The 21,500-nt window shown below is 50.6% G+C and overlaps 1 protein-coding gene and 1 non-coding gene across 2 annotated transcripts; both read right to left on the minus strand.

The window, feature by feature from the left end:
* Window positions 1–7,338: 7,338 nt before the first annotated feature.
* Window positions 7,339–14,682, minus strand: LOC149341181 (uncharacterized). The gene is made up of 4 exons (XM_089542840.1): window positions 14,536–14,682; window positions 12,836–12,887; window positions 8,992–9,239; window positions 7,339–7,641 (listed from the first exon to the last, which is right to left on the minus strand). The coding sequence occupies exons 1-4, from the start codon at window positions 14,680–14,682 to the stop codon at window positions 7,339–7,341; spliced, it is 750 nt and encodes a 249-aa protein (XP_089398966.1).
* Window positions 9,494–9,566, minus strand: TRNAS-CGA (transfer RNA serine (anticodon CGA)). The gene has a single exon. It is a non-coding gene; the product is annotated as a tRNA-Ser (tRNA).
* Window positions 14,683–21,500: the final 6,818 nt, after the last annotated feature.

Consider the following 21,500-nt stretch of genomic DNA (forward strand, 5'->3'; position numbering starts at 1 on the left):
AGTTCTACTTTGAAGCTAACAACATCACAGACCCAGCCTTGAAGAGGGCCAACCTGCTGACGCTGTGCGGGGAGCAGACCTACGATACTGTCTGCGCCCTTATTCAGCCAAGCACACCAGCGGCAGTGTCTTACGACGACATCGTAAAAGCGCTGCAAAAGCACTACGACCCAAGGCCATCCGAGGTCTACAGCCGGGCTCGCTTCCAACGACGAGATCAACTGGGAGGAGAAACTGTGAGCGCCTACGTAGCCGCGCTCAAGAAGCTCGCTGCCGACTGCAATTTTGGAACGCTGTCGACAACAGCTACCGGGCAGGAGGGAGACGCAGCTTCTTCTGCTAACACCACCATGCTTCCCTTGGACGTGATGTTACGCGACAGATTTGTGTGCGGACTGAGTGACGAGTCACTGCAGCAGCGCCTGTTCGCTGAGAAGGACCTCACATTCAGCAAAGCTTACGACATCGCCGTTCGAGCGGAGAGCGCCGGTCACCAGCAGAGAGGGATTCGCCGGAACACCGAGCCGGTACACCAGACAAGCAACCAGGTGCGCAAGCCTTCTGTTGTTGTAAAATCGGTCAAAAAGGCACAACGCTGCTGGCGGTGTGACGACCAACACAACCCCCAGGGATGTCGATTCCAGTCAGCCACGTGTAATTTTTGCCACAAGCGAGGGCATATCGAAAGAGCATGCATTACGAAACGGAGACTTGCCAAGATAAAGTCACCTTCCCAGCCTAATCACAGCGTCAACGCCTCAGAGAATACGCCGCTATCTGATCTCCATGGAACAACATCAGCAACACCATCTGTGATGTACGACCTGAACACCATGAATCTCGGCACGCGACCGAAGATTTTTACAGAAGTAAGCGTACATCACCAGCTGATTAAGTTCGAGGTGGACTCCGGCGCAGCCTGTACTCTGATCAGTGAGGACACGTTCCGAACTTCATGGCCATCTGACGCACCCGCCCTGCAACAAGACGACACGCACCTGCGAACGTGGTCAGGACAGAATCTGCCACTATTGGGCTCTGCCAACGTGCAGGTTAACTACAACGGCCAGACCCATACGCTACCTCTGCTTGTTGTGAAGGGCACAGGATCAAGCCTTCTAGGGAGAAACTGGTTTTCTCCACTAGGCGTGATGATATGCGGCATACACCAGACGCCGAGCCAGAACATGGTTGAGCAACTGCAAGAGAAATACGAAAGAGTATTCTCGGAAGAGATTCCAGGAAACGAAGGGCCCCCGGTCACACTGGAGTTGTTGGACAACGCGCAACCCAAATTTCTGAAGGCCAGGCCGGTGCCGTTTGCTCTCCGAGATTCAGTTGAAAAAGAGTTGGACAAACTGGAGCAGCAAGGTGTCATCGAGCCGACGCAGCATTCCATCAAACTCTCAGCGTACGACTACGCTCTGGTCTACCGCAATGGGAGTAAACATCAAAACGCCGATGCGCTAAGCCGTCTGCCACTAGACGCAACTGTTGACGAACCATTTCCACCAGGAGACGTTCTGATGTTCGAAGCACTGCCAGAACCTCCGCTTACAGCAGGCACAGTTGTAGCATCTACGCAGAAGTGCGCAGCTCTCCGGCTAGTTTACACAGCTGTTCAACAAGGCAACGTGCATAAACTCAAAGGGGACAACTTCGACGCTTACCGCAGGCGAGCTACAGAGTTGAGCACCCATCGCGGCTGCATCATATTTGGGTCCCGAGTTGTGATGCCGAGAGAACTACGCGCACAAGCTATGTCTCTCATCCACGCCGGACATCGGGGCATCGTTGCAATGAAAAAGTGTGCCAGAAGCTACATGTGGTGGCCTGGCATTGACAACGACATCGAAACAGTGGTGCGAGAATGCAAGCCTTGCCAGAGCAGCCGGAGCGCCCCGCCGAAAGCTCCTGTCCCAGAATGGGAAAAGCCAGACACACCATGGCACACACTGCACATTGATTTTGCAGGACCAATTGAGGGCTGCACTTTCCTTGTGGTCGTAGATGCCTACACAAAGTGGCTTGAGATAAGGCAAATGGGACAGACGACTTCGGCAGCAGTCATTGACAACCTCCGATCACTATTTGCAACGTTCGGCCTGCCGCGCAAGGTAGTGTCGGACAACGGAACACCGTTTGTGTCTGCGGAGATCCTCAAGTTTTATCGCGACAACGGGATCTCATCAGTTACATCGGCCCCCTACCACCCAGCGACAAACGGACAAGCCGAGCGCTACGTAGCCGAGCTAAAACGCGCCCTTGAAAGAGATCAGACAGGCTCGCTGCAGCGCCGCCTTGCGCGCTTTCTCTTCAAGCAGCACACGACGGTTCAGAGCACAACAGGCGAGACCCCCTCGAAAATGATGTTCGAGCGTGAAATGCGAACCCAGCTCACAGCCATCCTCCCCGAGCCAAAGGCAGAGACGTTCCGGGAAGAAAAAGCAATTCCGCGCTGCGGCACGCTTAATGAGGGGCAGCGCGTCCTCGCCCGACAGTTTCTGAAAAAGCCACGCTGGGAGGAAGCTACAATTGTCAGACGCATAGGCCTGAGCTCTTGGCTCGTCAACATACATGGCACAGTAGCACGCCGACATCTCAACCAGCTGCGTAGATTTACGACGCCGTCTGAGAGCTGTCCGCCAGCGGAGAGAACACGTGCACCATTTTCCCACATAGCCTGGCACCTCTTCCCGGAAGAAGAGACTTCGCCCAGGACAGACCCAGGAGACACAGCGAACAACAGCCAGCCTACAAGTGTTTCTCCCCCGAGCGCACAAAGCCAGCGCGCCTCCACGCGTGAGCGCCGACCCCCTGCACGATACCAGGCAACTTTCTAAGGGGGAAGGAAGTGTTGTGTCCCCTTATTGCTTTTGTGTGTGTGCGCCCCTAACGACCACCCGCATCCTCCTCCTAACGACCACTCGCATCCTCCTCCTAACGACCACTTGCCCCTCGTCACACGCTGTCGCCAGATGCCCCCCCACGGTGCGCCCCCGCACCCTCCTCCTGTTCTGGGAAGCCACTCCCTCCCGTGGACGCTTCTCCGCTCCCTCCTTTCTTCGGGCGGCCAGTTCGGCTCCTGCCTCGGTCGACGCTGGTCGCACCCTCATCGGCTTTAAATAAACGAAGTCTTAAAGTACCGTGTGCGTCTTTCGCTGCATTCAACACAGCGACCGGACACGACAGTTTCATAACATCAATGTAACATTCTTGAAAATTTTAGCAACCCTGCACAAGCATGCAGGCCTGCCAATTGGTAAGCTTCACAACATATCATAACGCTTTTCGAGGACCAACGAGAGCGACCGACACTTTAGCTCCACTATACAGTACAACATGTAACTCATACACTCACCTCCGAGCGAATAACATAGAGTCAAGCTTATACAGGGTGTTTCACCTAAGACTTTCTGCAATTTTTAAAAATAAGCTATTTGAATTAGATGCGCGCTTTTTCTGCCATAGCATTGTCAGTGGTGTAGTACATCATAATGCAGCTAAGACGTGCTAACTAGCAGGCTGGTTAACCAATATTTAATAGTTAACTTTTAAACTATTACCGTTGGTCTCCTTAATTATTGAGAGGCATGTAGCCCACCGTAAGTAATGTCGATATCCGTTTTTAGAATTTCGAGAACGCGATTATCCTCGGCGCTGTGGCCCAACAAATTTTGGCTATCTCGACGAGCTAGGTTCACTGGAGAGGTTGCTTTGCCTGCAAGCTTCTCAAACCGCATGCATTTTGGCGCGATGTAGGCGAAATTTGTTGGGCCACAGCGCCAAGGGTAACCGCGTTTTCGAAATTCTAAAAAACTAATATGGGTATTACTTACGGTGGACTACATGCCTCTCAATAATTAAGGAGCCCAACGGTAATAGTTTAAAAGTTAACTATTAAATATTGGTTAACCAGCCTGCTAGTTAGCACGTCTTAGCTGCATTATGATGTACTACACCACTGACAATGCTATGCCTGAAAAAGAGCGCATCTAATTCAAATAGCTTATTTTTAAAAATTGCAGAAAGTCTTAGATGAAACACCCTGTATAGCCGTTCCTGAAGGGTGTCCCAAGGGTGACAGTGGCGAATAGGTAATAAACAAAGCTTTGCGACATATTAATCGAGCTGCGCATGCAATTTATAGCAGGCGCAACAGAAGAGGTTTAGTTGCAAAGTACTGGTTGAAAAAAATGTTTACTGTAGCAACAGTCAGAAAACTTCTGGAGCTCTGTGCTTGAAATGTATTTGTAATGTTGCTTTATTGTTATGATTCATGCATTATAATAACGTTCATCAGGCTGTATTGCCTCAACGTTGCTTCTTGATGTTGTTCCAAAGATGGCAGATGGTATATTATCCTAACGAATTTCTGAGCATTTGGCTGCAATGTTAGCAGAGAGTGTCATCCTGACCAACTTATGGACATGTTGCTGTAACGTTGGAGTATGTTGCACAACATTATAAAACATTGGCGACATTGCCATAACGTTCTGGCGATATTTTGTGCTACTAGGGATATTGCGACGAGCAAAGGCTATGGAAAAGATTCCAAAGATGGCAAACATGAATTAGACGTGAAGGAATTTTTAAAAAAAAAGCTCACATGACCGCTTGGAAGCTTTAAACGAGACATGAGAACCGAACAGAGAGAGCTGAGGGATACTACAGCACGAATTTATGCTCAGGGGCATGCGATGGAGTCGCGGGCATTAGCAAAGACGTTGGGACACTTGAGACAGAGATAAAAAGCTAAGCAAGTTGAATACTGCGTTGAAAACGCAGTATGACAGTTCGCGCAGCAAAGTGTAGATGGGCTTGAGCAGTACCAACGAACGAACAACCTGGCAATTAAAGAAATTTTATGAAGCTATGGTGCAGTTACAGTATTGAAAAAAGTAGCCGAGGCAGTCGGGGAAAGTGTGAAGCGAAGTGACATCGATGTTTGCCGCTGGGCGTCAACACATATACCTGGTGCTAAGAACATTGTAGTTCGCTTTGTACGAAGAAGCAAACGAAATTAGTTCGTTTCTAAATCAACGAACCAGAAACTTGACACTGAGCGAAGTATACTTGGGCTCCCGGGAAGCAACGCAGTATTCGTGAATGAACATCTCGCGCCACCTAATAAGACCGGTAATAAGACTCTGCCTATACCCCGGTATGGATGCACATGATTCACCGCGCCACCTCACCTATATGTACGTTGATGTTGTGGGTGATATGAAGCGCTGGTTCACATCACCCGGAAGTTCCGTTTAAGCGTGCCCGCATTTTTGTGCCAAGCTTGAGACACTCCGGGAAAACCTGAGGAGACTGAACGGTCCCATGGACGACGTCTCTCGCGTCGTGTACACTGAGGGCTCACGAAATGAGAGGCGATTAGTATCACGATTACTCTTGAACTTGTTTGGAGGACACTGCAGCCTTATATCTCAATTTATTTGGTTTAACGATTCGGCAGCTTGACTGGGTCGCTATCGCGAGTGTCAATGTTATTTCTCTAGCTTCCTCCGGTCGTCTCGTTTCGAACTGAGGCGTACGCCCTTACTCAGTTTATTGTCCACGACTACTGCTGTCATCGCGTCCATAGCTGTTGCTGCAGGGTATTCCACCCAAACCTTTACACAATTTTTAAAATTAGGCTTTTTCAGTTATAAGAGCGCTTTTTCTGCACTAGCATTGCCAGCGGTCTAGTACAAGAATACAGCTGAGATGTGCTGCAGGCTGGTTAACTAATATTGAATGGTTAACTTTTTAACTATTACTGTTAGGCCCCTTAATTATTGAGAGGCGTGCAACCCACCGCAAGTGATATCCATATCAGTTTTTGTAATTTCTAAAACGCTGTTACCCTCGGTGCTGTGGCCCAACAAATTTTGGCTACATCGCGCCAAAATACACGCGTTTTCGAGAAGCTTGCCGACAAAGCAACCGTAACTCACCAAAATAGCCAAAATTGGTTGGACCACAGCGCCGAGGGCAACCACGTTTTCGAAATTCTAAAAACTGATATGGATATAAATTACGGTAGGCCACACGCCGCTCAGTAATTAAGGAGCCTAAATGAATAGTTAAGAAGTTAAATATTCATTATTATTCAACCAGCCTACTAGTTAGGCCAGCTTTCTGATGTACTACACCGCTGACAATGCTATGCCGAGAAAAGCGCTGTTCTAACTCAAAAGAGCCTATATTTAAAAATAGTGTGAAGTCTTAGGTCTATTCCGCTGCATCAGCGTGTGTCGCGTTATCCATTTCACCGCATTTTGTTTGGAGGTGTGTGGCCTTTCTCTCCGTTGTTTTTTGTCTGCAAAATCGTTTATATGGCTTGCTTTTCACGGACTGCGGGAAATTTGCGAACATTTTTGCTTTTACCTAGTCTGGTCTTTCCTGCATGCGCCCTTATGGCGATTTCCGCTGTTCGTGCTAGTTTCTCACACAGATCGCCTGTTTTAAAGCGATAGCTGTTAAAGGCCCGTCCCCTGGGTTGCGCGTCGGCTTTTTTACAGTAGTAGGTAGTTGTAGTAGGCGTAACCGGAGGGGGGTACCTATATACCGTGAAAAGAGGCGGTTTCATTTTCATCACTCATAACATTACTGGAACGCGCCATGGCAACGCGCACCACACTGAGTGGTCTAAACCCAGTGACGTCACGTGCGACACCGTAACTCCTCCCACTACTGTGACGTACGGCATTCCGAAGCATGCATATACCTCGTCTTTGAGAATCAGGCGTTTTTCCAATCTCTTGAACACACATCTCTTGCCACTTCTCTGATCACAAGGCTTCCTACGCGACTATCAGGAACTGCGAGAGGTGCTACTTGAAGAGAATATATCCCTGAAAAATAAAAACAGTGGTCTATAGCTGGACATACGCGTTTCTCTCAAATCCCTTACCTCAGTATATCGCGAAATCAAAATACCGCAAGCAACTTCCGCTTAATCTCGCATTACTCATTGGTAACCGTCTTGTGAGTTTATAGAATTGATCCGGTTCTTCAACATCACGTACACATGGCGGTGATGCTGCCGCAGTGTTCGTAGCCGACCGTCACCAGCTGTTTTGGTAAACGTCTGATGACCGAGTGAAAATCGGTGAACAGCTAGAAAATAAATAATTAAATGAAGGCGTTTTTTTCACTTTCGTGCATTATTTTTTACACTTAAATTTCTCCTACACACCAACAATTCGACTCACTTCGTCGTGTTACCGATTTTATGCTATACCGACTTTGAACGCACGCACGTTCAAGCAAAGCGCGCTATCTTGGAAAGCGAGGAAGCTGTGTTGTTGTTGGCTACGCATTTATTCCCCCCCGGGAGGAGTACTACACGAGGGCCGGGCGTGGGCGCTGCTCGCACGGGAAGCGGCGCAGGCAGTCGGCGCCGTCCCTGGCCTGACGGGCGGCCAGCCGCAGGCGCTCTTTGAAGCGCTCCGGGATGAAGCGGTTCCTGAGCAGCGTGTAGATGACCAGCGAGGCGACGTCCTTGTGCTGCGGCAGCGCGTCCGCCGAGAACTGGCAGGCGAGCCTCTCCAGGCATCGGTTGTCGGCGGCCAGCATGCCGCTGCACTGCAGGTAGCCCGCCAGCACCTGGTCCTGCTGGTCGGCCCACGAGCCGCCGCGCTCCTCCTGCGGCACACGTTGTTGGCGCCGCGCTTTTGTACACTTGTATACTCTTGTACACACTTGTACACAATTATACACAAGTGTACACTCTTGGAGCGCTCGTAAAACATAACAGTGGGGCACGGCTGTTGAAAACTCGGCGCACTCCACCTGTTCACTTCATCCGCTTTTGCGGCTCGAGTGACCCTTTTGAGAGCGCTTCTCACTGTGTCTCCCGGCCGTGTCTTTAATTCCGCCGTCCTCGCAAAGCAGCACTGCCCGCGTTAGAACGGCACCGCACATGATGTCGGGCAAAATTTTTATCTTCCAAAGGAGAACGAGGACACGTCAACCAGGTTATCCTCGGCGCCGCTCCGTCCACGTTCACGGCACTTTTGGCGAAGACAGACCACGTGCTGGGAGCGTACAGGGTTTGCTGTTTCAGCATATATGCTCGATACCAATGTTCTCAGAGGTGAGGATTATTGGTTGGCTTATGGGATTTAACTTCCCAATGCGACTCAGGCTATGGGGACGCCGTAGTGGAAGGCACCGGATAATTTCGATCATCTGGGGTTCCTTAACTTGCGCTGACATCGCACAGTACACGGGCCTCGATAGCATTTCGCCTCCTTCGAAATTCGACTACCGCGGCCGGGATCGAACCCGCGTCTTTCGGTTCAGCAACCGAGCGCCATAACCACTGAGCCACTGCGGCGGGCCTCACCTAGCAGCTTTTATCAGTGTGGTTCGCGCTGTGTGTTGCAACATACTACAGTCTGTAATGTGCTTAATCAACATGTAATTGCGATGGAACAGAGTATCAGCGCCAAGCTTTTGATAGAGCTGATGAGGCTGCACTGTTCCTCAATCATATTAAGCAACCAAACTTTTAAGGCAGATTAAGTAAACACTGTCATGCCAGATTGTTTCTTGTGGTATTCGCATTCTCAACTCAGTGTGCTCTGGTTTTTAGTCAACTATAGCCTGGTACATGACAGTTACAACTGCTAAATGAGGATTCATAAACATGGCTCATGTTTATGTTTCATTTCTGTGGCTGGTATGTTAAAAATTGTATTCCTTTATACTCCTAAATAAGTGTAGGTCGGCCGTTCGTCGCAGGTTTGCCGTTACCAGCACCGTATACGCTTTCGCTGACTTTGCAGTCTCTGCTATACGAGGCTCGCCGCTTCCCATGCTCTACACAGTGAAGCTTTCGACTAACCCGACGCGCGGCCGCGCCGTGAACTGATGAGGTTCTGCGGCGCTTCTCGTCAGGGGACACGACAAGAGTGGCGCACCCTGTGAGTAAGCACGAAGTGGCTGCCGCTGTAATGCTGAATGTGCGAATGCTTTCAGTGGAAGACTCACGAGGAAGGCGGCGAGCAGGTCCCTCCTCCTCCTGCGGCGTCGGCCGAGCACCGTGCTCATGGCGGGCACGAGGAGCGGCGCCATGCTCAGCGGCAGCGCCGTGCCGGCGATCAGCGGAAGCGCGGCGAGCGGCGCCAGCAGCGCCAGCAGGCCCGTCAGGTTCCCGCCGACGCCCGCGCGAAGCAGCAGCCGGGCCACCTCTTCTCCCCTCCGCCGGTCGGTGGTTAGGGCCCGGTTGCTGATGCCTCCTGCCCGTGCATGTGTAAGGCATTTGTTGCTTTATATTTCCTTATAAATATAAGCAGACAAGGGAACGGAAGGAGGTGCTCGTTATGACCTGCATGACGGAAGCCAACAGCCCCCGGCACCAAGGAGCATGGGGGATGTTTATTTGTTTTTTTTTTTAATTTTTAATTCTTGGTGTTGATTAATTAGAGACTAATGGTGTAATTATTTTATCGCTTAAAGATGATTGATAAGAAAGCAGGCGAAAACAACAACATGCCGCCGGTGGAATCTGAATCCACGACCTCCGGATTTCGCGTCCGGTGCTCTACCAACTGAGCTACGGCGACGGATATCCAGTATTCTGCTTTCGGGGGTATTTATGTATAGTGTGACCTAAACTTGAGAGTGTTCACCTGCGCCACCGTCGTGCATAGCGGCGGACGTAGTACGTCCTGCGTTACCGCAAGTGCCACGTAGGAACGTGATCGAACGGTGAGGGCGGGGGCTATGCGAGAACCCTCTTATGCTTTGTTCTGCTTTCTTATCAGTTACCTTTCGGCGATAAGATTATTACTCTACGAATCTCGAATAAATCAATACTACGAATTAAAACAAAAAAAAAGTCCCCTATGCTCTTTGGTTCCGGTGGCTGTTGGCGTTCGTCATGATTATAAAACAGTTGTCAGCCTTTATGCTCCTTGGTTCCGGTGGCCGTTGAGTTGTCAGGCTTCGTCGCGTTCGCACTCTACCGCATGTGAGAGCGCGCGAATACTTTTTAGGCCCCTCGAGAGGGTGACGTTGTAATTTGGTCATGTGCACGTTGAGTCGGTATTTCATGTATAAAAATACTGCAAAACTCGCGCGACCAACTTCACAATTTTGCTTCAAAACACTGTAGCGCAGCCAAAGTTGAGGACAAAAATAATGAATAGAAAGAACACCACGAGCTTATTTTTATTGTTCTCGAGCAGCACATTTATACGCCAGAAAAACACGTAGTCAGTTTTGCACAACATTATCGTGTCCGCAAAAAGCGAGCTCTTTATCACTGAGAACGATGAAGGCGTGCTAACACATGAGTCGCCTGAACTATTTATCTTCTCAGAGAGAAAAATCATTGAAGAAATCATTGAATCACGAGAAATCATTAAAGCTGAGAAGATAAATAGTTCAGGTCACACATGTGTTAGCACGCCTTCCATCATTCTCAGTGATAAAGAGCTCGCTTTTTTGCCAACGCGATAATGCTGCGCAAAACTGACTATGTGTTTTTCTGGCGTATAAATGTGCTGCTCGAGAACAATAAAGTTTGTGGGAAGTTAGCGCTCGTGGTGTTCTTTCTGTTCATTTTTGTCCTTGTCTTTGGCTGCGCTACAGTGTTTTGAAGCTATGTACCACCAACAAGCCCAAAAAGCCACCCTACTTCACAATTTTGCGTAAATTGTAGCTTAAAACATCGGTTTTTTCTACCCTCTTCGCTTTAACCGCTGCAAAAGTTTTAGCTTGAGTACATTTTTACCGTCTCTAACTTTAGTACATTCTTTATCGGCGCTGGATTTACAACTGATTTATTCCGCTAAAGAAAACAACATTCATATGTTTTTCATGCACAAATGCACACTCAAAACAAGTAAGGTGATGGAAAGGCATTTGCGATTATAAAAGCTGGCACTCCATTTCGGCGATAAAAACTGAAGGGCCGCTAATGCATGTCTGCTTTTTTTTTAATTAAAAACTCATCCAGCTGCTCGCGCTCACGTCTTGATTTCCCCCAACTGATAATACCAGCGAGGTGAAACCGAGGGGAACAGTGGCGGCAGTCATTGACAGGCAAAGCTAACTTGCTTGCCGTGCCCGAGCCCAACGTTGTTCTGTGCTGCCTCAGGCGTTCGTTTAGGCACCTCCAGTATGGCCAATATGGATTTTGCCGCAGGAGGATGGGATGGAGTAGACCACACCCACTCCCTATAATGGAAAATATTTGAAGAGTCGCTGGTGAAATCGCACTATTGTGATCCACATGGAAAGGTATGTATTGTTCTAGCAGACACTTGACAGAAGTATGTGGTTATGAAGCAGATGCCTGAGATTTAGCTCCGAAAAATTCTTGTTTCATGGCTTATAATGATGAGCCCAGCATAATTATATCAGAATTTGGAGCCATTTTCAGTCAACGAACACAAGTGCTTTGGTATATAGATGAATGGTGCGAAGGGTCATATGCGAAATTAGAACGAGAAAAAATATTGACAATCTTTCTCATGAAGGACTTGGCAAGAACGCAGTGCGAATAATGTGGACGAAGGTGGTGTGCGTGTACGCTGCCCCACCTGTCCCACGGTGCCTACATTGCAGATGACGTTGCGTAGTCGTCTTATCATGCATGACAGGCACCCTGTGGAACATCATGCGGGCAGCCCCAGTACAATGTGGAGATGAGTCAATTGGGTGTTCGGGCGTATATATCTGAAACCGTTATATAAGCAGAAAGGGCTGGCTATTCGCCTTCTGTCAGTGGCAGTCGGCACGTTGCGCTCAGTGGGGGTGCGTTCGAAGTGTGTCCTTCCGGATTGAGTCAACTCCGCGTGGTCATGGCAGTTCTCGCTAATCTTCCCCAATCCACATTCTTTCCAACACTGCACACACGTATAGTTGTGTGGTATGGTGTGGTGTAGTGTAGTGGTCAAATGTTTAGGGGAATCCCCCAAGGTGGAGTAAATTTGTAATAAGGGAGTAATTACTCATTGGCATCCACCCAAGCGCAGCCGTACGGCTACAAAGGAAAGCTATACAGCTTTCTCAGAAACTTCGTAGTTAAAGAAAAATTCGTCCTGGTCCGGGGTTCGAACCCGGGACCACCGCTTCACCGGAGCAGTCGCTCTACCAACTGAGCTAACCGGGACGGCAAGCTTATGGTAGGGCGAGAGCGAATTGATCAATAACTCGAAGTGGGAACAGTGTTGGTCAAATGTTTAGGGGAATCCCCCAAGGTGGAGTAAATTTGTAATAAGGGAGTAATTATACTCATTGGCATCCACCCGCGCAGCCATACGGCTACAATTCGCTCTCGCCCTACCATAAGCTTGCCGTCCCGGTTAGCTCAGTTGGTAGAGCGACTGCTCCGGTGAAGCGGTGGTCCCGGGTTCGATCCCCGGACCAGGACGAATTTTTCTTTAACTACGAAGTTTCTGAGAAAGCTGTATAGCTTTCCTTTGTAGCCGTATGGCAGCGCTTGGGTGGATGCCAATGAGTAATTACTCCCTTAGTGTAGTGTAGTGTAGTGTAGTGTAGTGTAGTGTAGTGTAGTGTAGTGTAGTGTGTGGTGCGTGGGTGGTGTGTAGTGTGTGGTGCTTCGGATTAATTAAACCACCTTCGGTTCTTCAACGTGGCCATTTCGCCTCCACCGAAATGCGGGTGCCGCGAAATTCGATCCCGCGACTTCGCGCTGAGCAGCCGAACAGGCCCGTTTCACATGCATGCGATTTTCGCCGCTGCGCTGCGAATTCTGTCGGACTGCGACTGGGAGGGCCGTCGGTATAGCCGCACATGGCTTGTGATCGAGTTCCGTCCGGTTGGAATTCAATCGCAGCGTCGATGTGTTCGCTCTGCTACTGACCAGTGGGGAGCGCCGAGACTGCGTACGACGTGGGGTCACGTGGGAGCTGTTGCTGCCGCGGAAGGAAAAATGTTCATTCTAATAAAAACATACGAAATATTGCCTTGCATCTAAAAACACGCTGGTCATAACATCATCAACACATTCCGTGTAGCATTTATGTCGCGTTTTATCATGGGTTGCCTTGCGAACAACAAGCAACCTTGCGTATCCCGCCAACCGAATTCGCTGGGTGCGCGTTGGATATGAAAGCACTGGCCGAAAATCGCTTCGAATATTTTGGTTTTAGTCGCGGCACGGGAAACGGGCCATATATAGCCGCTAAGCCACCGCGAGTGGCTTATTCGAGTTTCTCGCGCTTGCGTCTCTGTCTCTGCGCAGCTGTTAAATATGCGACATTTTTGACGTCGGTCACACGAATTCGTAGTAATAGAGTGCCCTTTACATAAAGTGCCCTCGGTCTACAACAATGCAACGTTGACCGGCAGGCATTCGATGCGAACGCAACGTGCATGGCTGCTCAAGTGAAGCCCTGGCGCGTGAAGTCGCATGCAATATTGCACTCGGCATGCGGTGGAGCCTTGCGTTTTCTTTCTGATTGTTTGTTTTTGAAAGGCGGGCTTTCGTGTATGATTGTGGGTCTGAGCCTCCGCAGCCCGTGGAAGACAAGAATGGCATTCACGCATAGCCGATGTGAATACTCGCTTTGTGCGTGAAAACTTCATTGAGAGCGTGACTTACACGGCGGGAGGTTTACAGAGCTCAGCCTGAGCCCCCGAATGATTGAGTCTGTTTGAAGCCTTAGGAGCACTGCGATATGTCAGTGAGAGAAGGCTGGCACGTCTTCTTTTTTGCTTTCACGCGTTTTGTATTCTGCCATGTGTCTCGTCAGGCAATGAAGAAAAAAAAAGCACTTGTGGTGTAATCGGTAGCGCACTTTTCCCGTATACGTATCATGGCGGCTCGCAGGGAGTGGGTGCGCTTCTGACTGGTACCGCGCTTCTTCAGTAATTCTTTTGCGCTTGTCGAGTGTACCTGTAATGTTCTGTTGTTGTGCTATGAATTAATCCGCCTTTAATGAGCCAACTAGACCCAAAGCAAACTCTGCTTGTCTAGTATTTGCGGGACTTAAGTGCGTGTATGCCTGGGGTCTGGCGCAAACTTCATAGTTGACATTGCAGTCGGGAATCCGCAGACTTCCTTCAGTTTCTCATGATGTCACAGCTAATGGAGTGATTAAATGACATATATGGCGGTCAACGTTTGAATGTAAACGGAGAAAAAGCGGTTGGTGCGAGAGCTCACAGGTATTATATGCACCGCTTTAGTGTCGATACTGCGTGGGAAAGGTGGCCTAGGTGGCTCACGAGTAAATACAGACGGCAAGGGCAAGGACAGTTTAGTATGGAAACTTTGAAGAAGAAAGTTAGAGATTCAGAAATGGTTCACTGGAAAATGAAAGCAGTACGTCTTTTTCCTTCAATTTCAAACGAAGTGATTTACTTTGCTATTCTACAGGGCTCGGGATATGAGGACAAACCGTTGCTCGGATATTCGCTGTTTGCAAGACTGGGAACGATAGATCACGTTCTTGTTCGGATCCGAGATGCTGCGGGATTAAAGGACAGCCAATGTTCAGAAAGGAGGCTAAATGTTGGAAAAGGGTTCAGCAACGAAAGGTGAAGCGAATGCGTACGCACCCACGCTGGGGGGCTGTCCCTCGGCGGCGGCGGGGAGCACCAGCAGCAGAGCGGTTCCGAGGACGAGCGTTCCGACTCGGCCGGTGGCAGGCATCTCTGTGGCCGCCGCCGGGAAGCGCGCTTCGTCACGGCCCGGCGGCCCGCCATTGTGGTGACCACTGCGGGCCACTGGGTCAGTGCCGGTGACACTTTGGGTACAAAACTTGCGTGCGCTGGACGGATGCTTTCAGCTAAAATTGGGCCGAGATCCCGTGTCAATGGGCGGGTCTCGGTGCCCATCGCGACTTCGGTCAACCATATGCCACTGTGCGGTATCTTCTGCCAAGTATACTAGCTATTTCCGAGTATCTAAGGATACGTCCGACATGTCCAGTGTGTTTTCGTTAGGGGTGCGGTGGATGTCGATCGTTGTAGTACACGCCGACCCACGTGGAACGAATTTCCAGACTAGAAGCGACGAACTCCAACCGGCGGCGTTCGTCGGGCGGCCGGCGGCGTAAAGTAGCTGTTCATCGTGGATCTATAGCCAAGCTAGATATGTTCGCCGGGCGGTGAGTGCGGACCGACCAGGACTCATGGATTCCTACTTCCGCCCGCCTTATTTGGTTTGGTTTGGTTTATGCGATTTAACGTCCCAAAGCGACTAAGGCTATGAGAGACGCCGTAGTGGAGGGCTCCGGAAATTTCGACCACCTGGGGTTCTTTAACGTGCACTGACATCGCACAGTACACGGGCCTCGAATTTCTCCTTCAGAGAAATTCAGCCGCCGCCGCCGGGATCGAACCCGCGTCTCACCTAACCGTCCGGAATGAAGACGGCGGCTAAGCGGCGTGCATCGTTTACAATGGCAAATTAATCACGGCTGTCCAGAAGCGACCGATATTGTGGGATCGTACATGCCTACACTACGAAGACATTAAAAAAATGGTAAATGGGTTGTTCAACCTGCGTTCTGACCTTTCGTACTGATGGCATAAAATTTACTACAGCGAAGTCGGCTGCGCGCTTAGGCGCTCGGCCAAGCCCCCTGCGCTTGTTCAAATAACGAGACAATCTATTGCGGCGATATTCATGTCAACTTGAGGTTAAAATATCGCCGTTGCTGTTATGAATGCCTCGTCATCGTGTATTTGCTTTGAAAAGGAAAGGAGTAGGGAAGCTTTTTTGGCGAAAGTGGTCGTCAGCTAGCCTGAGCATCCCCAGAAATTGGTGCTTTCCGGTTTTAACCGATTCCATTTTTTTTTTCGATGTTTCGGTTTCAACGGATAATTTAGAGTGCCCGGGCAGGGCTTGAGCTTGAAGCCGCGGGCCTGGGCCGTATCTGGATTTGAATCTTGGAATGCGGCCCATGCAGTGCTCTGTACTTGGAAAACTCCCACCTTTTCCCTCGAAGTTTTGAAGTCGCGAATACCCGAGTGTAATATATTATCTGAAAGCGATAGAAAGGCTCTATCAGAGGGTCTGAAATCTAAACGTCGTTTTTTTTTTTACAAGACAAAAGGTGAGAACAATGCAGATGGTAAACTCCCATCTTTCCGCCCGATGTGATCACGAAAAACGATCAAAAAAGCATTCTTGAAGTCTCGTGTGGCCAAGTGGAATGGAGACGAAGTGAACGAAGTGGCGCGCGTGTTCTGGGCAGGTTAAAGACTTTAGGGCAGGTGTGCCCAACACCTAAAACCGCCCAATGCGGGAGCAGTGGGAGGTGCGGCTGACCAGCGCCACCCTGGAAGACCAGGAGGCGCTTATCGCCATCTCCGCGGCGTAAGCCAGAGCCACTGGGGTCATTGGACTGAAGACTCCACCTGCTTTGCTTCAACCACCTTCTTCTTCCCTCTCAATAAATATCCCTTCCTTCCTACCCCCACCACCCACCCCTGATACCACGCTTCCCCTCATGTTGGTTATTCAGGCCATCGTGAGGACGGAAATGACCAACTTGAATCTTCCTCCGCCAGTGTGTTCCATTGGCCGCCCAGCCATCCGCCAGCCTCCTCCCTCTGCTTTCCGCCACGCCTACTACTCCACTCCGCGACCGCAGTCCGGCAAAATGACGCGCGGCCGACGAACACATCCTTCGCCTGCGCGCGGTGGCTTCTCCTACCGCTACTGCCCTGAGACTATATTCGCCTGTCCTCCCAAGCCGCCTCCTTCGTTGCACTGACACCCTCCCCCTCCGTTCCCGGTGGAGACTACCTTGTTGCACCTAGTACTGATGTCCTGCTGACCCGCAACGTTACCATCGCCACCGTCAAGGCGAACGCACTGTCTGCCATTTCTTAACTTCGGCTTATCTCAAGTTCTTCCGTCGGGCATTTGCGTTGCCTCGCTATCTACATCGCCCTGTTCCAAGTCGCTGTATTAGACACGCTATCTACCTCGCTCAGTTCCAAGTCGCTGCATTAGACACCGCCCCTATTCGTGATCCCGCTGCCAAACATCAGCATCCCTCCCATCCGACGTATGTCTTCACGACAATGATTGCCTCCAAACTCCGTCCCGCACAAGCTTCACAGCTTCGAGTAGAGCCTATATTCGGTCTTGGACACTAGGCCATCGCGACCAGCGGCCAGGGCCAGCGCGGCCATGAATTCAACCCGCGAAACCGTGATCAAAAATAGGAAACGTCATCGCTACGGCTTCGAGAACGTTTGAATATTTAGACATCGCAGGCAGTAAAAAACGCTGGAGGGGAACCACCGGAAACGGGATCTTTGTCTCCAGACATGGTCGCAGCAGTTGGGGGTAACGCCCACCTGCTTGCCGCTGTTAGGAACGGGCCCACAAGCCCACCGCTGGAACCAGTGTTAAAGATGGGGCTTCTATCCCACCGCTGGAACCAGAGTTGAAGACGGAGGAGTCCTGGAGATGACTAACTCGTTTAGCCCCACAGGTACCGGCTCCGAGTGACGATGTCGGACTGCGCTATCGAGGAAACTGTACACAAGGGTTTATTCTACATATTTACAGATGAGAATCGAATGCAATCCTCCGATCACACAACATCCCGTTAAATACGGTTCGCGTTCCCCAAATCCCTGACTAGGGAACTTAGGTCGAATAACGTTGTCCAATCGGATGGGCCATTGATGACGCTGGCGGTACCACCCCCGGCACGGGGCGGTGCTGAAGCTCTCTCGCTCTCTCACAGCTTGGGGGATGAGAAGGGGAAGACAGTCATCAAACACAGATGCGTCACCTTGACCACTGCCGCAAGTGTTCTGTGCGTTGCCTCCGTGGGAAAGCAGAATCCCGCAGTCTCCTCGCAGGTGGTTTAACCTTCTCGAACTCCCCAGCCGGGTGGCCGAAGCACGAGACCCATTCGACACAGCGTCTTTCAATTAGCAGCCTCGCTCAGCGTGACCTTGCGTAGCATCCTCCCGTTCGGTGACCCGAAGGCCGACTCGGCCAACGTATACCGCTGTTTCCGCCGTGCTGCTGTGCATCTCTGCTTTCACCGTTGCCGCTGCTGTCGCAAGCTGTCGCCGCATCTTTGCCTAACGACGACACTCGTCTGACAGTAATTTCTCCCAGGTCCGTGGGACACAGCGCCCTTCGATCGGTTCGGAGGTTCGGTGATTTGGAGTGCAACAACCCCGTTCGTCGTCGTCAATGCTTCTGCCGCCGGCGCCAGGCCTCGTCATATCCCTTGCTTTGCGATGAGACACACCCGGCTCTCAGGACCACGTTGTCCACTCTTAACAGCTCGTCCGCGGCCCGAAAAATCTCGAATGGCCAGCGTTCACGACCGCTGGGCAGGAAGAGATGAGGCCGGAGTCGGGTGGAAGGGCTGGTTTCCAGAAATGGCATCCAAGCTCGAACATTCAACAAAGAATGGCATCAGTGGACTGTTCCACGAGACAGGGCACTGACCCACAAGCAAGCGCTCGGAATTTGCCAAAGACCCACCAGGCTTCCCACATTGACAATAAATGTTTAATAAAACATGACTGAATTTTGGCGTAATTTTGGTGCCGAGAAAGCGCAATATATCCCGATTGAAATCGCCAAAGACGGACTGCTTGGACCAAGGTTAAAAACAATAACCCACACACAGTAGGTGGTCCTACCAAGTACTCCTGTCTACAACAATCGGCTGAATCCATCAGCATTTCCGTGCGGTTTTCCGTTCCTGAAACGCATCGAGAAATTCTGTTTTTGGAGAGCAGGACTCCGTCTAAGCAAGCGACCATTTTTGGGGGGACAAAACTGTCATAAGCATGTTTGAGACGATGATCAGTCTCAAATATGAACCTTGCGCCGTTCAAGTTGCTCTGGTAACCCGACAACATCTGTGCCGTCTAAACCAAACGCGCGCTCTTTGTCTGAAGCGCTTAACGCTTCTCTACATGTCAGCCTGAGGCTGACGTACTGAACATGGTGCTCTTCGTGGCCGTCGCCAACTTGACTTAAAATAGCACCCAGTTCTCTATCACTGGCGTCACACTGAACTTCTTTAACAAAATAAGTGGCCCGAATCAAAGGTCTGGACACGAGCGCTTCCCCCAGACGAGTTTTCTCTTCGGTCATTTCAGTGTATGTCAGTGAGGCTCCCTTTGGTAAGGTGTCAGACAATTAAGGGATCAAATCTCCGTCTACGCGACTCTAAGCGTAGTTCTACGCGAGCTGCACTCCTGTGAGTGCCGTTATCTCTTTGTAGCATGGGAAATGGACACCTGTGATTTCTAACTCAGTGACGCCCTAGCCCTTGTCTAAGGTAAGGAAAAAAAACTAACCTCCGATCAACTTGTTTTAATTCAAAAGTAGCCTTTCCCTGCCTGATTTCATAAACACGCACAAAAAAAAGAGGAATAAAAAAAAGAAACAGCTACTTCGAATCGCCACGCGGGGGGGAAAGCTGACTCCCCGCCGCCGAGTTGAAAGGATTAGTCTTTCAGACGCGCCCGCCGGGGTCGCGCTTTGACTGATTGTACTGCGGTCAACTCGTGACAAAAGGCTGCAGAAAAAAACGATCCCCGACTCTCCCTGTCGTTTCCGCGCCCCCTCGAGGCTCTCCGAAAACCTTGGTCGCTCCTACAATGTCGATAACCGACTCTGGCTCTGGACAACGAGCAGTGACCAGCGCGAAAAGGTACCTCTTTCTCTCGCCCCACGCAGGAAGCTCGGCTACTCATTCGCCATGCGCGCTTCTTAGAATGCGGGGCCAAAAGTGAAGGACGATTCCTTTTCAAGTGCGCCCGCCGAACACGCCTGCATGTGTCGTCTCGGTTGTTCGACGCCTGCGTTCGCATGCGCTGAGTACCGCGCAACCTTGCGCTTTCTGATCTCTTGGGCCGCTTTGCTTTTTTTCTAACTGGCTTTTTGTCCCGACGGCGCGGTCTAGTCTTTCTTACAGGCCGATGCCCCTTGAAGCACTTCGCGCCTGTTCTGCTTGGAAGACGCGCTCTTCCCTTTTCATTACTGCAGTCAGCCTTCGAACGAGATGCTCGTGTCGCCAGATCGTTAACTGCAGTTGCAAGTCTGCGAGGCGCAACGCGGGAAGGCTTCGCCTTTCCTTCCACCGCATTTCTTTCTTTCGCACCTGTCCGCGCAACCGAATTTAGGGCTTGGAATTTGATTCGTTTTCTCTTGGTTCTTGCCCTTTTTCTTTTTCTGCGCCTAGACTGTACCGCGTGCGTCTCCTGATCATACCTAGCTACCTCTAGTTTCTCAGTCGCACTTTGGAAATTTTCCTCAAATTCCAAACTGGCCTCTCCGGCTTTGCAGCAGAGTGCCAGCTCCACGCAGCTGACAGACGGACATGAAACTGCCCCTGAGATCCCTAGCTCATTCCTTTGGGGGTTGTCCTCTCCAGCTTGCCTGTCGCTCTGCGCGCCATTCTCTGCATTGCTGCGCTCAGCTACAACTGAGCCCGCCTGGCTGTCGCTCTGTGCGTCATGCTCTACATCGCAGTGCTGAGCCACTACTGAGCCCGCTTGCCTGTCGCTCTGTGCGTCTTTGTCTACATTGCAGTGCTCAGCCACAACTGAGCCCGCCTGGCTGTCGCTCTGCGCGCCATTCTCTACTCTGCAGTGCTGAGCTACAACTGAGCCCGCCTGGCTGTCGCTCTGCGCGCCATTCTCTCTACTGCAGTGCTCAGCTGCAACTGAGCCCGCCTGGCTGTCGCTCTGCGCGCCATTCTCTTTACTGCGGTTGTTACTCTCAAAGGGGGTTTCCGCTGTTTCAACTTCGAAACCTTTCTCGCTAGGAAAATCTCCCTTTTCGCGGTTCTGCCGGTTTGACGCCTGTATCGACTCTACTGAAAGGGTCGCGCTCGTAACTGTCCCGACAAAGTTGTCCGTTGCCACTCCTGCCTCACTTGGAGGAGAATCCTCGCACTCGTGTCGTTGAGACGCTATCTCGGAATGCTCTCTCTCAGCATTACGTCCAACTACACTGGACACGGTCTCGGATTCTGCGGCTTCCCTTGGACCACCGTACCAGTTGCACACGTTCTCTGCCACTTCCCTCGTGGTGTCGCGATTTACCAACTCGGCTACGGTCACAGACTTTGCGGGTCTTGCCTGCGGACCTATTTCATAAGCATCGCTTGCTCTTTCAGGAGTTCCGGCTCTCACACTACCGCCCTTTCTTCGTATTTCATTTTGAAGTTCTAGTATCTTTAGTTTCCTTATTTCATTTTCAACCTTCCACTGTTGCCGTTGCCGTTCCCGTTCCTTCTCTTTTTCCCACTCCCGATCAGCTGCTATTTTCTCCCGCTCGGCTTTCTCTTTAGCCTCTTGGTCGTGTTTTTCTTTGCGAGCTTTTTCCCCCTGTACCAAATTCCACGTATCTACCAGCAGTTGATCGTTATTCTTGACCTGTTCACGAATGAATTCGCACAGTTCAATTTTGGTTATTTTGCTAGGCACTTCAAAAGACAGTTCCTCGCATATCAACAGCAAGTCCGACCTCCACAATTCCATTAGTTCCATGACACCGCCTTCTCCGCTTTGGCTCTGCT

The sequence above is a fragment of the Amblyomma mixtum genome, chromosome 5 (assembly GCF_055824585.1).
Source record: "Amblyomma mixtum isolate Tamu chromosome 5, ASM5582458v1, whole genome shotgun sequence".
NCBI lineage: Eukaryota > Metazoa > Arthropoda > Arachnida > Ixodida > Ixodidae > Amblyomma > Amblyomma mixtum.

Coding starts and splice junctions, on each gene's coding strand:
- LOC149341181 (XM_089542840.1), bottom strand. CDS start 14,682: ATGGCGGGCCGCCGGGCCGTGACGAAGCGCGCTTCCCGGCGGCGGCCA. Junction 12,888..14,535: donor GGGACAGCCCCCCAGCGTGG/GTGCGTACGCAT, acceptor CTTCCGCGGCAG/CAACAGCTCCCACGTGACCC. Junction 9,240..12,835: donor AGTCTCGGCGCTCCCCACTG/GTCAGTAGCAGA, acceptor ATGCACGGGCAG/GAGGCATCAGCAACCGGGCC.